The sequence below is a fragment of the Camelina sativa genome, chromosome 10 (genome assembly GCF_000633955.1).
Source record: "Camelina sativa cultivar DH55 chromosome 10, Cs, whole genome shotgun sequence".
Lineage (NCBI taxonomy): Eukaryota > Viridiplantae > Streptophyta > Magnoliopsida > Brassicales > Brassicaceae > Camelina > Camelina sativa.
The window spans coordinates 23756601-23772212 of NC_025694.1; the positions used below are offsets into that span (position 1 = coordinate 23756601).

Here is a 15612-nt window from a genome sequence, read left to right on the forward strand (position 1 = left end):
CATCAGACATCTTGGATTGCAAGCATATGTGTAAAAATTGAGAAATGAACTATATTAATCATATAATATGTGTAAAAATTAGATCAAAACTTTTAAGTTGAGTTGAGTAATGAATGTTTTTTTAGCTGAAATTTAATAATAAATCTTTGTAGTATATGTTTCTTAGAAACTAATGTTTAACTTTAATTTTATTTATAAGTTTCGAATTTTATAAATACAATTACATAAATTATTTTTTACTCCATCATGCATTAAAGTTTTACTTCTATTCTAAACTCATTAACTCATTCTAAATTTTGGAATTTTATCATTTTTTGTTAAAATTTTAATAATAACATTATTACTAAAATAAGTTCATAGTATTATTTTTATTATTTTAAAATTGTTCATTTATTTTAATTAATTTCTATATAGTTAATTTTTTTATTATTTACTAAAAAAATTTTCTGTTATTGTTTTTACTATTTTAAAATTTAATTAATTATACTTAATTCATTTTTATTTATTTTTACTATTATTAATTATAAGTAAAAAATATGTAATAAATAAATATTTTAAATAATATTTTAATGGAAAAAATAATATAACATTTTTAACTTTATATAGATAGATAGAGTAGTAAAAAAAAAGGTTCCTCGGAAGTACTAAAATGGATTGTGTCTCTTGATGGCATGTCTCGTACTAAAATGAATTGTATCTCTTGATGGCACGTCTCTTCACATTCATCTTCATTTGTCTATCAAAGAAAGATTGCAAAGAGACAAAAATAAACATTACTTTTCTACCTAAAAAAAATGAAACATCACATATGGGTGAAAGCAGTGACTTACCCGATGAATTGCTGGTGAAAGTTGATAAAGGGTGAGGACCAGGGTTCGAGGAACGCCTGGCACACCAATAACCTACTGTGGATTTGGATGAGTAGTTCTATTTGCCACGGTTAGGGGTTAGGATTGATGCCCTGCAGGGCCAGCTTTGGGCTTATGGGGGTAAGCTAGCTAATGTGACAACCCATCCCGCAGACCCCACTAGACCCACATTAGCTGCCCCAACGGAACGTCCGTGGACCCCGCTAGCCCACCGCTAGCCGCCCAAACAGACCCCAAGCTGGCCCTGCATGGCATCGATCCTAACCCATCACTGTGGATTAGGATCAATTGTTGGCAACTTGTCCTGTGGGAAGGTTGATAAAGGGTGAGGACCAGGGTTCGAGGAACGCCTGGCGCACCAATAACCTACTGGTGGATTGGTATATCCACATTGATGGGTTAGGATCGATGCCATGCAGGGCCAGCTTGGTGTACGTTTGGGCGGCTAGCCGGGGGCTAACGGGGTCTACGGACGGTCCGTTGGGGCAGCTAGCGGGGGGCTAGTGGGGTCCACGGGATGGGTTGTCATATACTTTCAAATCCCACCTAAAACCATGAGATTTGGATTTATGTATTTTTAACTAAACAAATCCACTCAAATCCTCCAGAATCCTAAAAATCATTTAAATCCAAATCCACAAAACTGTTTTGAATAACAGTGGATTTTAAAGTAGATTTTTAAATCATCAGTTAAATAACAGTAGATTTTAATAGACTTGTTAAAATCCATGATTGAATAACATAGGATTTGTAAATTTTACACAAATCACTTAAAATGTCAAGTTGAATACACCCCCTACTCGGCGGAAATAAAATTTTTGTGGATGTTCCTCGAGTGGTTACTCTCCCTTTGTTAAAGAATTTGGAACTTGGAGGTGTGAGCTACTCCAACAAGGATTCTCTTTGACAGCTTATGTCGTATTGCCTTGTTTTAAAAGATCTTGTTATTAAAAGATGGGAAAGATAACTTGGTAGATCTAGTTATTAGTATCCCATCATTGCAGTGTTTAACCTTTGATATATGTGGGTGATGCTCTCCTGGTGGGTACTTGATAGATACACCTTCTTTGAAGTATTTCAAAGTCCACGGTACAAGAGATGGGTTTTCCTATTTGATGGAGCATATGCCAAATCTTGAATATGCAGATATCAAAGTTAGGCAAACTGTCGAGAAGCTTTTCGAATCTATTACTTCTGTCAAACGTCTTTCTTTATCCGCACGGTTCAATAGTGGAAAAGAGCCTTCATATGCTGCTGGGATTGTTTTCAACCAGCTTGAACATCTGAAGCTGTGTATAGACGGTTATGAATGGCCAAAATTAATTTACCGGTTGTTTGGAGATTCTCTTAAATGCGAGATCTCAGTATCCACTCCTATTGTGTTCCCCATTGTGATCCATTTAGTTGGGATGATATCTCTGTTCCAAATTGTCTCTTGGAGAGTTTTGAAAGTTTGAAGTTCGGACGGTACAAAATAACATTTGGAGAGAGGAATTTCTTGAGTTTTCTCTTCAAAAATGCTCGTTGGCTACAGTTCTCATCTATTTCGGAAAGAGACATAGAATGTACCTAAGTCTACTTTTGTGTTACTACTAGGTGTTAGCTCACGCTACGCATTAGTTTTTACATAATCGCTATTCTATTTTGAAAAAATAATATAAATTAACATGTTATTATTTTGTTTTTTGGTGTACATCAAAATTTAAAGACTTTTTTTCTTGTCAACAAAAGAATTAGCTCAAACGAGCCAATTTGGAGGAAAAGTGTTTACAAACAGAACATGGTGTTGATTTGCGCGCGCTTGGCGTACCAAGGAATCCGCCCTAACATTAGCGTTGCGAGGAACATAAATCAAAGAAAAAGAAGAAAACTCCTCCCTGTCCATCTCTATGTCGTCTAAATATGGTGCGAAGGCCGGCCAATTGTGAGGAGAAGACACCATCTTCACCAAGTCGGAACAGTTCGTAATGAAAGTCACATCCCGGAAGTCATGGCCAATCATACATCGCATGGCCCACTGAAAAGCTTCCACTTCAGCGTGTAGCAGGGAAGGGCTGCGCTGGTAGTTTATAGCTCCGAGTAGCGGGGACTCTCTCTGTACAGAAGTGCAACACCATCCTGCACCTGAAAAACAATCAGACTTTTTCCAAGAGCCATCAACAAAGCATCGAAACCCCGAGTAAACCAAGGGAAGAGAAAATGTACTTCCCTAAGGCATAGGAGAAGACACCATCTTTACCAAGTTGGAACAGTCCGTAATGAAAGTCACATCCCGGAAGTCATAGCCAATCATACATCGCATGGCCCACTGAAAAGCTTCCACTTCAGCGTGTAGCGGGGAAGGGCTGCGCTAGTTTGTTTGTAGCTCCGAGTAGCTTCCACTTCAGCGTGTAGCGGGGAAGTACAACACCATCCTGCACCTGGAAAGCAATCAGACTTTTTCCAAGAGCCATCAACAAAGCATCGAAACCCGAGTAAACCAAGGGAAGAGAAAATGTACTTCCCCGAGGCATAGGAGACGAGAAGAGGGGAGTGGATGAACACTCCAAATCCCATGCTTCCTCTTGAGCCTGAAACCAGGAGGACGCCTTCCCTTCCGCCAACCGCACCACTTCATCAGGATGTTCCACCTGATTCTCAAAAACCCTAGCATTCCTTGCTTTCCAAATATACCACATGAGCCAAAGGAAGGTCTCAACTTGTGAACCCGGATTGTTACGCCCTAGAACATGGTCGACATTAGCGTAGATAGACTGTCAGGAAATTCTGGGGTCCCATAGGTACATGGGCAAAAGCCTAGACCTGACGTGCTGGAGGACAAACAAAAATAGCATGATTAATAGTTTCTTCCTCCGCCCCACATATCGTACACCCAACCTCACAAGCAAAACCACGCCGTTTCAGGTTCGCCGAAACCGAAATACAGCCAGTCAAAACTTGCCACATAAAGTGTTTTATCTTAGGTGGACACCGAAGTTGCTAGACCCCCGCGAGAAGCGGGGTAATAACTGGTCCCGACCCAAAAGTTTGGAAGGTACTAGGAACACCAAGCTGTGCAGTTTCATATCCTGATTTAACCGTATATTTGCCAGACTTTGTAAAGTACCACCCAAAAGAATCTGCTTTCGGACAACTACTCAATGGAATAGCCTCAATCAAAGACACATTCACAGGATCAAAATGCTCAAGGAGCCGATCCCGACACCATGTATGTGTGTACAGATCAATAAGCTTAGTTACAAGAAGATTAGGATCTGTAACAGACCTGTTAAATAATGCTGGTCTTGGGGATTGAGCTGGAACCGAGGGATAAGTCCATATAGATATGGTGTCCCCCAAGCCAACCCTTTTAATAAGTCCTTTATTCACCAAAGATCGAGCAGATACAATACTCCTCAATCCATAAGAAGGAGAATAGGACCGTATCAGTTCCATAGGATTAGAGTTCCGGTAGTACCGACTTTTGAAAACCCTGGCAAACAGAGAGTCCGGGAACTCAATCAGACGCCATAACTGTTTAGCCAATAAAGCCGTGTTAAAATCATCAACATTCCTAAAACCCAACCCACCCATCTGCTTGCTGCTGCAAATTTTGTCCCAAGCTAACCAATGCATGCCCCCACTCTGACCAGTAGAACTCCACCAAAAGTTGGCAACTGCGCTCGTCAATTTGGATGTGATTGTTTTCGGTAACCGATAACAGGACATCACAAAACTCGGAACCGCAGTCGCGACGGACTTAATCATTACCTCCTTACCCCCTTTGGACAACAGTTTCGCCGTCCAACCAGTTGTGCGACTCTGTAGCCTATCCCGAACAAATGATAAAACCTTCGTCTTGGAGCCCCCCAAGCTTTCAGGGATCCCTAAATACGATCCCATCCCACCCCTAGTGGTGATCCCAAGGACCCCCTGCATCTCCAACCTAGATGATTCGTCTACCGTGTGACCAAATTGGATTGAAGATTTTGCAAAATTGATTTGCTGTCCGAATGTAGCCTCGTACTGCTTAAGAATCCCCAAAAAAACCCCACACTGTTCCTTATCCACCTTGCAGAAGAAGAGACTATCGTCTGCAAACAGCAAATGGTTAATGGGAGGACACTTATTAGCCACCTTAATACCCGTAATTCGCTTATCCGCTTCCGCCTTGCGAATATTTGCAATCAAAACCTCCGTACATAGAATAAATAAATAAGGAGATAAAGGATCCCCCTGCCGCAATCCTCTCTCTGGCACAATCTGACCATTAGGCTGACCATTAATAAGAACTCTATACTCGACCGAAGAAACACAAAACATAATCCAGGAAATCCATTTCTCCGCAAAGCCCATTCGGCGAAACAAAGCCGCGAGAAAACCCCGCTCAACCCTATCATATGCCTTGCTCATATCCGTCTTAATCGCCATGAACTTCCCTTTACATGACTTATTGGTCCGGAAACCATGAAACATCTCTTGGGCAATCAGAATATTGTCCGAGATCAACCTACTTGGGACAAAAGCAGACTGAGTCTCCGAGATTAATCCCGGTAAAATCATCTTAAGCCGATTACACAAGACCTTAGACATGACCTTGTCTCCCACGTTACATAAGCTAATCGGACGCAACTCTGCCATCCGGGTCAGTTTTGCCACCTTCGGAATAAGACATATGTGCATCTGATTCAAACCAGAATCGAACACGTTTTCCTTAAGAAACCGGTTCTCCAAGGATACCAGATCTACCTTAACAATATCTCATGCCTTCTGGAAAAACAAAGCTGTCATCCCATCCGGACCAGGAGCTTTATCCGGGTGCATCATGAATAACGCCTTCTTGACCTCTGCCTCTATGGCTAGGGCCGTTAATCTAACATTATCCACCGTCGTTATAACCATTTGGACCTCACTCAAGACCTCATCAAAATTAGATGGATGTATAGAAGAAAAAACCTCTGCAAAGTATGACACTGTCGTTTCCCTAACCGTCACATCATCCGTGGACCAAACATCATGCTTATCGAAAAGACCAACAATCCGATTATGGGCCCGCCTCTGGTTTGTTTGGGCATGGAAATACTTAGTATTCTTATCCCCCACCCTCATCCACCGATTCCTACTCTTCAAATACCAATGTACCTCCTCATCCCTATATGCCTCCCTCAGGCGGCCATGGAGCTCGAAAATAACCTCAGGAGGTGTTGCATCATTGGCCTGGGCCTCCTCCAGTTCCTTTTTAATATCCTCAATTAGGACCCTACCATACTGAGCCTATGCTTTTCGCCAGCGAGAAATCGCCCTCCTACAACTGACCACCTTATCCACAAAACCACCAGGTCCCAGAACTGGTACCCCACTCCACCCTGAGGAGATCGCCTCCATAAGCACGTCTCTACCAATCCAGTGTCGGTCGAACATAAAGTTCCGACGGCCCCAATACTACCCAATAAAGGCATATGATCTAAAGCGATCCTAGGCAAATATTCCGTAATTGTATCCGGACATAAGTCATGCCAATCCTCATTTCCTAAATCCCTGTCCAAACGACACCTTATGGGTTTCTTATCTCGCCACCCACGCTAGGATAGACAATCCCCCAAATAAGGAAACTCGAAAAAACCACAATCCCGGATCATCCCATGAAAGGAGAGAAATGAAGAAGCATGATGCAGTCTCCCCCATCGTTTCTCATGATTACCGGTTATGTCGTTGAGATCACCAATAATGAACTAAGGAGTTGTCCGAGAAGAACTAATTCGTAACAACCTTTCCCACACCAATTCCCAGTTTTTTGGAACTGGATCGCCGTACACAAAAGTTAAATTAATAGTTTGTGCTTTGTAAACCGCTTCAACATCAATCATTCATTTAGACTCCATTAAAATCTCAACATTAAAATTATTTTTATTATAAAATAGAGCCAAACCTCCACTGCTACCAACCGGTTCCACAGTTTTTAAATTATTATAGCCAAAATGGCCTACAAATTGTTCCAAAAAATAAAAAATTGTTTTGTTTCCATAAGAAATAAAAAATCTGGTCTATGCTGAAACCAAAGATCCCTAAGGTTCCCTATAGTAGCTTTATTCCCCAGACCTTGACAATTCCAACTTAGTACATTTATTTAACAGGTTTTGGCTTTGGTGGCTTGCCCCCACCTGGACCTTCCTTGACCCCTTCCTGGGCTTTCGAGGCATGGTCGCCGGTACCGGAAACGGATCCATGTGGAGGACGTTTCCTCGGAGACAGCAGCATCGCAGCATTGCGCTTCTTCGCACTAACCCCTCGCAGCACTAAACCTTTTCCCTTTCGTCCCTTATCACCCATGGCAGGTTTGGTAGTACCGTTAGGATGACCCTCTGTATCCTCGCAACCCATCTCCTCCTCCGAAGCCTCACCCGTGTCTTGATCCATGTCCACGTCCACCTCTCCATCACTAACCTCCATATCCTTCCCTGCATATGTACCCATTCCTTCCAACTCTCCCGAAACCAGAACCCCCCCTACCGCGTCTAAAGAAATATCAGCTCCGCTTTGTGAACCTGGCTTCCCCAAGGAAACCTGAGATTCATCCCTTTGATCTGTAGAAACACCGCAATCAACAGAAGCAACGAAACCCAAAGGAGGACCCACACCCGACGGCACCAGAACAGACTCTTTGTTCCTAGCTTGTGGACTCACCTGAGATGAAACCTGAGCCACTGTCTGCACCCCAGTACCCGTTGTGGAGGAAGCAGTGACAGCCCCCAAATTTTGAGTCGCAAAACCTAGCAATATCTCCCGACCCTCGACTCTGTCCACAAGAGAAGGAGAGAGGATTTGTCCCTCCTCAGCAACCACAACCTCTCCTGCAGGAGACACCACCAAACCCACTCCATCACCCCCGTCTGGAAATAAAGCCTTCTTAACAGCCTTCTGTTGTTGACTTAGCACCTCAGACAGACGTACACCTGCCAGAACCGGGGCAATTACAGCATCAACCCGCTACTTCCCTTGTCCCCGAGTAACCCCTTGCCTCCCCTCCCCCTTGCCTCACCTGAACAAGAAGGTCCCTTATTACGCGAGGAAGAGCCAACCAAATGCTCTGTACGAGCCTTTGCACCACCCTGACTTGGACCTCGATGGCTCCCCTTACCATGACCTGCTCCCCGTCTTGACTCAGCCAGAACCGCACCTTTGTAGCTCCAAGCTTTCCCTTGGTCTTGTCCCACCCCAGGATCCATAGGACCACCATTAACAGGCACACTCTTAACCATAGGAAAAACAGTCGCATCGTGGCACAGACTAGAACAGAGGTCACACCAACCATACAACCACTCATAATGCAACTTCACGATTGTAATCTCGCCATTAAAGAACTCAATGTCCACCTCGAAGCAGAGCGGCTTGAGACCATCAATAGTAACCTGCACCCTCCCTCGATCAATATCCACTTGCTCAACATTCCCCAAACCAGACCCAATGTCACGAAATGTAGGCTCCGCCCAGAACTGAATGGGCACATCCAACACTCGAACTCAGAACGTGAGCGCCGACGGATAGGCTGGATCCACTACCGGTGTCCAACGAACCAAGGAGATCATCCAAGAATCAAAGTGATAAGGCCCCAGCTTCAAAACTTCAACAAGATCAGTCTCCTCCTCTAAGTCGAACTGGAACTTCCCCGATCCCAGATCAGCACCCACAACCCTACCCTCTACCTGCCAGATCCTTGGCATCATAATGAGTAGTAACTTCATATCCTGCATCTTAGGATTGAAACAGCGGCCCACCACTGTCTTCGAATACCCATCAATAAGATCAGAATTATCAAAATAGGATATCTTAATCTTCCTCTAAGGCCTCACAACCTCCGCTGTTTGAGCGACCAAGCCTTTTCCCATAAGCCCACTCTGCGACATGACGACGATATCAAAAATCGATAGTGGAGCAGAGAAAAAGCCGAGAAGAGTGAAAGCAAATGAGAGATGTATTCTTCAAAAGTCTGTCCCACTCTCTATATAAACCCTGTGACCCCGTGATCCTGTGAGCATATAATATCAGTAATATCAAATCACTCAAAGCAAATCCGCACCATCGAAAAGGAAAATACCACAACCTTCCAAAATCGACCACACAAATCCCTAACAGATATTGTTCTGCCTCATCTTCCAGCAGATCTGAAACTTTCCAACAGTAACACCAAAAGAACACGATCCCAGGGATATGATAGATCGCATCTCCCACCAAGAGATCAAACCTGGGAACCAGAGATCCCCGAAGATCCCCAAAATAGATCGCCAAATCCGATATCGACCATCTCAACAACCATAGGGAAATACAATCTTGGAGATCCAACAGATCCCGCAATTGACGCCGCTCAACCCCATCAAACCCAACACCAGAAATCACCAGAAACCCAACCCGAAATCCAACCAGCCATATCCCCAGGATCATTCGAAAATCAATCGGGACTCAAAACCCTAATTGTGTCGTCGCCATCTCTCTCTTGTAGGAATAGTCTGATATACTCCAAAATTTAAAGACTATATAGTATAAATTTAAATAAAGTAAATAAATCAATTTTTCTTTATGATAATATATTTAGTGCAATTAAGTCATATTATATCTTACATGCCATCTGCCATATATTTTTGTAGTTGGAGTCATATTTCAAAATCATTGTGATATATATTTTACATGCCATATGCCATATATTTTTGTAGTTGGAGTCATATTTAAATTAAATTCATTAAGAACACTACTATGATATTATTATGAGAGTTACAAACAAACTTTTATACTTTTCCAACTCCTAAAATTAAACCTCATTTAATCTAAAAGTGAGTGTTGGTGGGTCTATAATTTGATTCAAAAGTATAATATGTTACACATTGATTGTTTAAAAGGAATATGAATATCTAATTCTCAAATAAACTTAATTTTTTTGTTACAACCAACATATGTGCATTTAAATTTAACTATGGAAATTTTAAAAATAAATATAAATAGATTAGAAAGGCAAGAAATATAAAAGAAATATTTTATTTTTATAGAAATAACATAAAAATTGAAAAATATGTTATATATATACAATACTTTATAAATTAAAATATAGCATCAAACTCTTACAACACATATATGATACAACAACATTGATATTGGTGGGAGAGGAGGAGATTTTATTTTCAGTTATTATTTTATTCTAATGTGTGAGTTAAATGTATTCTGTTAATTAGGTTTTAAATATTGTTTAAAGCAATTAAACAATTAGAAAGCTGATAAAAAAAATTAGAAAGCATTAAATGAAAATCAACCAATAAGAAGAGATTAAAACGTTACTTTTATGTATATGATTACTAGCTGTTCAAACTACATTTATAGTATTTTTTTTTTTAAATTGTAACTTTTCTAAAAACTTATCATTTTCTCCTTGGCTGTTCTCTCCTTAGGCTGATAAATATTAATGATACTTAATTTTTTATAATATTTTAAACTTCCTATGAAAGTATTTATAGTATTTTTCCACATTCTATTAAGTTTAAATATTTATAATATTTAAATTTTCAATAATTATAATATTTTAAAATTTTCAACTACATCTAAAGTTTCAATGTTGTTAATACTTTAAACTTTTTAAAATATTATAATATTTTGAAACTTTTTAGAAGTTTTAATTTGCTAAAATAAACCAAATAAAACTTTTAATTTGGACGTCTGATAAATCAAGTTTCTTGTTCATTCGTAGTTGAAAGGATATTAGTCTTATTTATAATAATTTTTCTCCATCGTCTAAACTTTTCTAGCCGATGTGGGATGTTGTACATACAATTATTTATAAATATTATAATATAGAAATTTTCTATAATTTAAAAAATGTTAAATATTGAGTTGGTTGATCTTGATTGGTCATCTAAAAAATCTAATATAGGTAAATTTGAAAATTTTAGAAAATGTTAATCAATGAGATATCAAATTCGTACCGACTATCTTAATATCAACGTGGACAGCCTTAGGAGCTTATAGATTTCCTTTTTATTTAGTATAGATTTTTGTGTTACTAATTTATTATTGAGTGGCTGTTCAAATTACATTTATAATCTTTTTTAAAAAATTGTAAAAAAAAAAAAGAGAGAGAGATTAGTAAAAAAAAAAAGACCAAAAGACAATCTAACGGCTAAGAATCACTCATTACGAAACCAAAAAAAAAAGCGAGATGAACCGTCCTTATTTCTAAACACAAGAAACGAGGTTAAGATCGAGTGCTACGCGGAGTACAATAAGTATCCCCCACCCCCTTTCTCTTCTCTAAGGGTTTTAGGGATTTGCTCACTGCACGACACGGCTTTTAGGCGTCTGCCGCTTCTTCTTTCTTCTTCTTCGTTCTCCCAAGCCGTCATGGATCCTTATGGAACGGAAACAGTTATCGAAGATGGAATCCAGGATCCTAAACCATCCGATGATGTTGAAGACGATGACGACAAATCTCAGCCTCACTCTGGTGGCGGCGTCGATAGTGCTGGGTACGTTTCTTCGATTTCTTCCTAAAAGATTCTAGATTCAGGAATTAGGGTTTGGTTCTTTTCTCTATTTCATGAAAATTTTGATAAAAGGAAGAATCTTTTTGTTTCGAATCTCTTAGGGTTTTCTAAATTACTAATCTTTTTCGTTAAGCTCTGTGAGATTTTATGGCTTGTTAGGGCCTTTTGCTATAGAAAGATTCAGACTTGTTATCGCTTTTCTTTCGAATTAGCATAAAAGTGATTTATAGAGTGGACAAGGATAAGATTAGTGCTCTTCTCTGGTTTCTTAATACTTAGTGTTTAGTGTACTTATACGATGTTTTGTGGAATTTGTAGAAAGATATTTGTTGGAGGTTTAGCCAGGGAGACAACTTCAGGTTAGCTCTTGTGTCTGGTTGCAACATTGTATGAGGTTAGCGCTCTCGTCATCGTGTAAAGTTCAATAGTTTTTTTTTAACTGTGGCTTTTGATTTGCTGATGCAGCTGAATTCGTCAAGCATTTTGGGAAATATGGAGAGATCACTGATTCTGTCATTATGAAGGACAGGAAAACTGGACAGCCCCGAGGGTTTGGGTTTGTCACATACGCTGATGTCTCTGTGGTCGACAAAGTTATGGAGGACAATCACATTATCATTGGGAAGCAGGTGACATTGAGCTGTTCCCTTACTTTTTTTAAGTTGTGTTGTGCCTTAACAGTGTGATAATATTCACTCTTTGGTTTTCTTTTGTTTTGGCTCTTCAGGTTGAAATTAAGCGGACAATACCAAGAGGATCCGTGAGCTCTAATGATTTCAAAACCAAGAAGATATTTGTTGGTGGGATTCCTTCATCTGTGGATGATGGTAAGAACTTTTTCCATTTTTATCTCTATCATATACTTTTTGGTCAGAGACATGTTATATATATATTAATTCNGTGTACTTATACGATGTTTTGTGGAATTTGTAGAAAGATATTTGTTGGAGGTTTAGCCAGGGAGACAACTTCAGGTTAGCTCTTGTGTCTGGTTGCAACATTGTATGAGGTTAGCGCTCTCGTCATCGTGTAAAGTTCAATAGTTTTTTTTTAACTGTGGCTTTTGATTTGCTGATGCAGCTGAATTCGTCAAGCATTTTGGGAAATATGGAGAGATCACTGATTCTGTCATTATGAAGGACAGGAAAACTGGACAGCCCCGAGGGTTTGGGTTTGTCACATACGCTGATGTCTCTGTGGTCGACAAAGTTATGGAGGACAATCACATTATCATTGGGAAGCAGGTGACATTGAGCTGTTCCCTTACTTTTTTTAAGTTGTGTTGTGCCTTAACAGTGTGATAATATTCACTCTTTGGTTTTCTTTTGTTTTGGCTCTTCAGGTTGAAATTAAGCGGACAATACCAAGAGGATCCGTGAGCTCTAATGATTTCAAAACCAAGAAGATATTTGTTGGTGGGATTCCTTCATCTGTGGATGATGGTAAGAACTTTTTCCATTTTTATCTCTATCATATACTTTTTGGTCAGAGACATGTTATATATATATTAATTCGCTGATTGGTGTTTGAATAGATGAGTTCAAGGAATTCTTTATGCAATTTGGAGAGCTGAAGGAACATCAGATTATGCGTGATCATTCAACTGGAAGATCGCGTGGCTTTGGGTTTGTTACATATGAAAGTGAAGATATGGTTGATCATCTCTTGGCGAAAGGGAACAGAATTGAGCTCTCAGGGACTCAGGTAACGGCACGCTCTTACAAATATCTAAGAATTTGTAGCTATAATCAGGACACTCTAATCTGCCCTGTTACTTTGCTGAATTGTCTGTGGAAATTTTCTCGTTTAGGTTGAGATAAAGAAGGCTGAGCCAAAAAAACCAAACTCAGTTACAACCCCGTCAAAGCGGTTTGGTGACTCTCGCTCTAACTTTGGTGGAGGCTATGGGGATGGTTATGGTGGCGGACACGGTGGTGGATATGGTGGTCCAGGTGGTCCTTACAAATCAGGTGGTGCCGGCTATGGAGGTGGCCGGTCTGGTGGTTATGGAGGATACGGAGGAGAATTCGGTGGGTATGGCGGTGGTGGATACGGTGGTGGCGTGGGACCTTATAGAGGAGAACCAGCACTTGGATATTCTGGTCGTTATGGAGGAGGTGGCGGTGGTGGTTACAACAGAGGTGGTTACGGTATGGGAGGAGGCGCTGGGTACGGTGGTGGACCTGGTGATATGTATGGCCCGCCATACGGTGAACCTGGAGGTGGGTATGGTGGACCAAGTGGCAGTTATGGAGGCGGTTATGGTAGTAGCGGTATTGGTGGGTATGGGGGTGGAATGGGTGCTGCTGGTGGAGGCTATAGAGGTGGTGGCTATGACATGGGTGGAATTGGAGGTGGAGGCGGAGGAGGTTACAATGGCGGTGGAGGAAGCGGGGGAGGCTCGTTTTATGGAGGAGGGGGAAGTAGAGGCGGATATGGAGGTGGTGGCAGCGGACGGTACCATCCTTATGGAAGGTAGAGAGTTTAATAAAAGCTCCAGTCTTCTTCTTACTTGTTCCGTCATGCTTAGTTTGTGTAATGGTTATCAAGATTGATGATAGCTAGTTATTGTATTCTGAGAGAGAGAGAGAGAGAGAGAGAGAGAGAGAGAGGAGGCGTTTAGGGCTTTTGGGTCCCCACCTGAGTAGTTTACATACATTTTTAGAAAATTATCTCGGCGTAACAGTGTGCCAGATTATTATTTTTTTCTGCGTAGAACTCCTGTGGCAACTTTAGACTTAGCTTGTATCACATCGATTTTGAGTTTTTGACTCGAATCTTGTTAGACTCTTATGTAGTCTTTGTTTGTAACGTTATCATTAGAAGCCTCTATATGTGTCGGAAGGTTTGGTTGTCTTCTTTCTCCCTCAAGTGAGAGCCACAAATAGACCTTAAAAAATATCTGGTGGTCAATCATCTGTCTCAATTGTTTAGATTCTGCTCTGTTTCTCGTGTTCCTTTTCACAAAATTCAGAGAATAATTCAACTGGGTTCTTCTTAAGTTATTATCCCTGTCTCTCTCTCTCGTATCAAAAATTCTGGGTTGATAATCTGACTTGTGGAAATGGCAACACTTGCATCAAATCTCGTCTGTATCGGAAAAGTAACGATTTTTAGAGCGAACTCANGGTGGTGGATACGGTGGTGGCGTGGGACCTTATAGAGGAGAACCAGCACTTGGATATTCTGGTCGTTATGGAGGAGGTGGCGGTGGTGGTTACAACAGAGGTGGTTACGGTATGGGAGGAGGCGCTGGGTACGGTGGTGGACCTGGTGATATGTATGGCCCGCCATACGGTGAACCTGGAGGTGGGTATGGTGGACCAAGTGGCAGTTATGGAGGCGGTTATGGTAGTAGCGGTATTGGTGGGTATGGGGGTGGAATGGGTGCTGCTGGTGGAGGCTATAGAGGTGGTGGCTATGACATGGGTGGAATTGGAGGTGGAGGCGGAGGAGGTTACAATGGCGGTGGAGGAAGCGGGGGAGGCTCGTTTTATGGAGGAGGGGGAAGTAGAGGCGGATATGGAGGTGGTGGCAGCGGACGGTACCATCCTTATGGAAGGTAGAGAGTTTAATAAAAGCTCCAGTCTTCTTCTTACTTGTTCCGTCATGCTTAGTTTGTGTAATGGTTATCAAGATTGATGATAGCTAGTTATTGTATTCTGAGAGAGAGAGAGAGAGAGAGAGAGAGAGAGAGAGGAGGCGTTTAGGGCTTTTGGGTCCCCACCTGAGTAGTTTACATACATTTTTAGAAAATTATCTCGGCGTAACAGTGTGCCAGATTATTATTTTTTTCTGCGTAGAACTCCTGTGGCAACTTTAGACTTAGCTTGTATCACATCGATTTTGAGTTTTTGACTCGAATCTTGTTAGACTCTTATGTAGTCTTTGTTTGTAACGTTATCATTAGAAGCCTCTATATGTGTCGGAAGGTTTGGTTGTCTTCTTTCTCCCTCAAGTGAGAGCCACAAATAGACCTTAAAAAATATCTGGTGGTCAATCATCTGTCTCAATTGTTTAGATTCTGCTCTGTTTCTCGTGTTCCTTTTCACAAAATTCAGAGAATAATTCAACTGGGTTCTTCTTAAGTTATTATCCCTGTCTCTCTCTCTCGTATCAAAAATTCTGGGTTGATAATCTGACTTGTGGAAATGGCAACACTTGCATCAAATCTCGTCTGTATCGGAAAAGTAACGATTTTTAGAGCGAACTCAAATCGCAAATCTTTTTTTTTTTTTTTT

At 40.9% G+C, this 15612-nt stretch overlaps 2 protein-coding genes across 5 annotated transcripts in view; both read left to right on the forward strand.

Annotated features, from left to right (window-relative positions):
- On the forward strand, positions 11108-15227 carry LOC104719711 (heterogeneous nuclear ribonucleoprotein A2 homolog 1). Of its 4 annotated transcripts, none has more exons than XM_010437677.2 (7): positions 11111-11353; positions 11690-11730; positions 11837-12000; positions 12099-12198; positions 12906-13075; positions 13182-13698; positions 14783-15227. In XM_010437677.2, exons 1-7 carry the CDS (start codon positions 11229-11231, stop codon positions 14935-14937), a joined length of 1272 nt encoding a protein of 423 aa, XP_010435979.2. In that variant the 5' UTR covers positions 11111-11228; the 3' UTR covers positions 14938-15227. The 4 variants fall into 4 exon arrangements, with proteins under 4 accessions (XP_019086801.1, XP_010435979.2, XP_019086800.1 ...); XM_019231255.1 differs by having other exon boundaries at positions 13182-13416; positions 14504-15227; XM_019231256.1 differs by lacking the exon at positions 11690-11730 and having other exon boundaries at positions 11108-11353.
- Positions 15367-15612, forward strand: part of LOC104719710 — a 1220-nt gene continuing 974 nt past the window's right edge. The window contains exon 1 of the mRNA XM_010437674.2: positions 15367-15561. Coding sequence (XP_010435976.1) covers positions 15523-15561 — 39 coding nt within the window. The 5' untranslated portion in view covers positions 15367-15522. The remainder of the gene's footprint in view (positions 15562-15612) is intronic.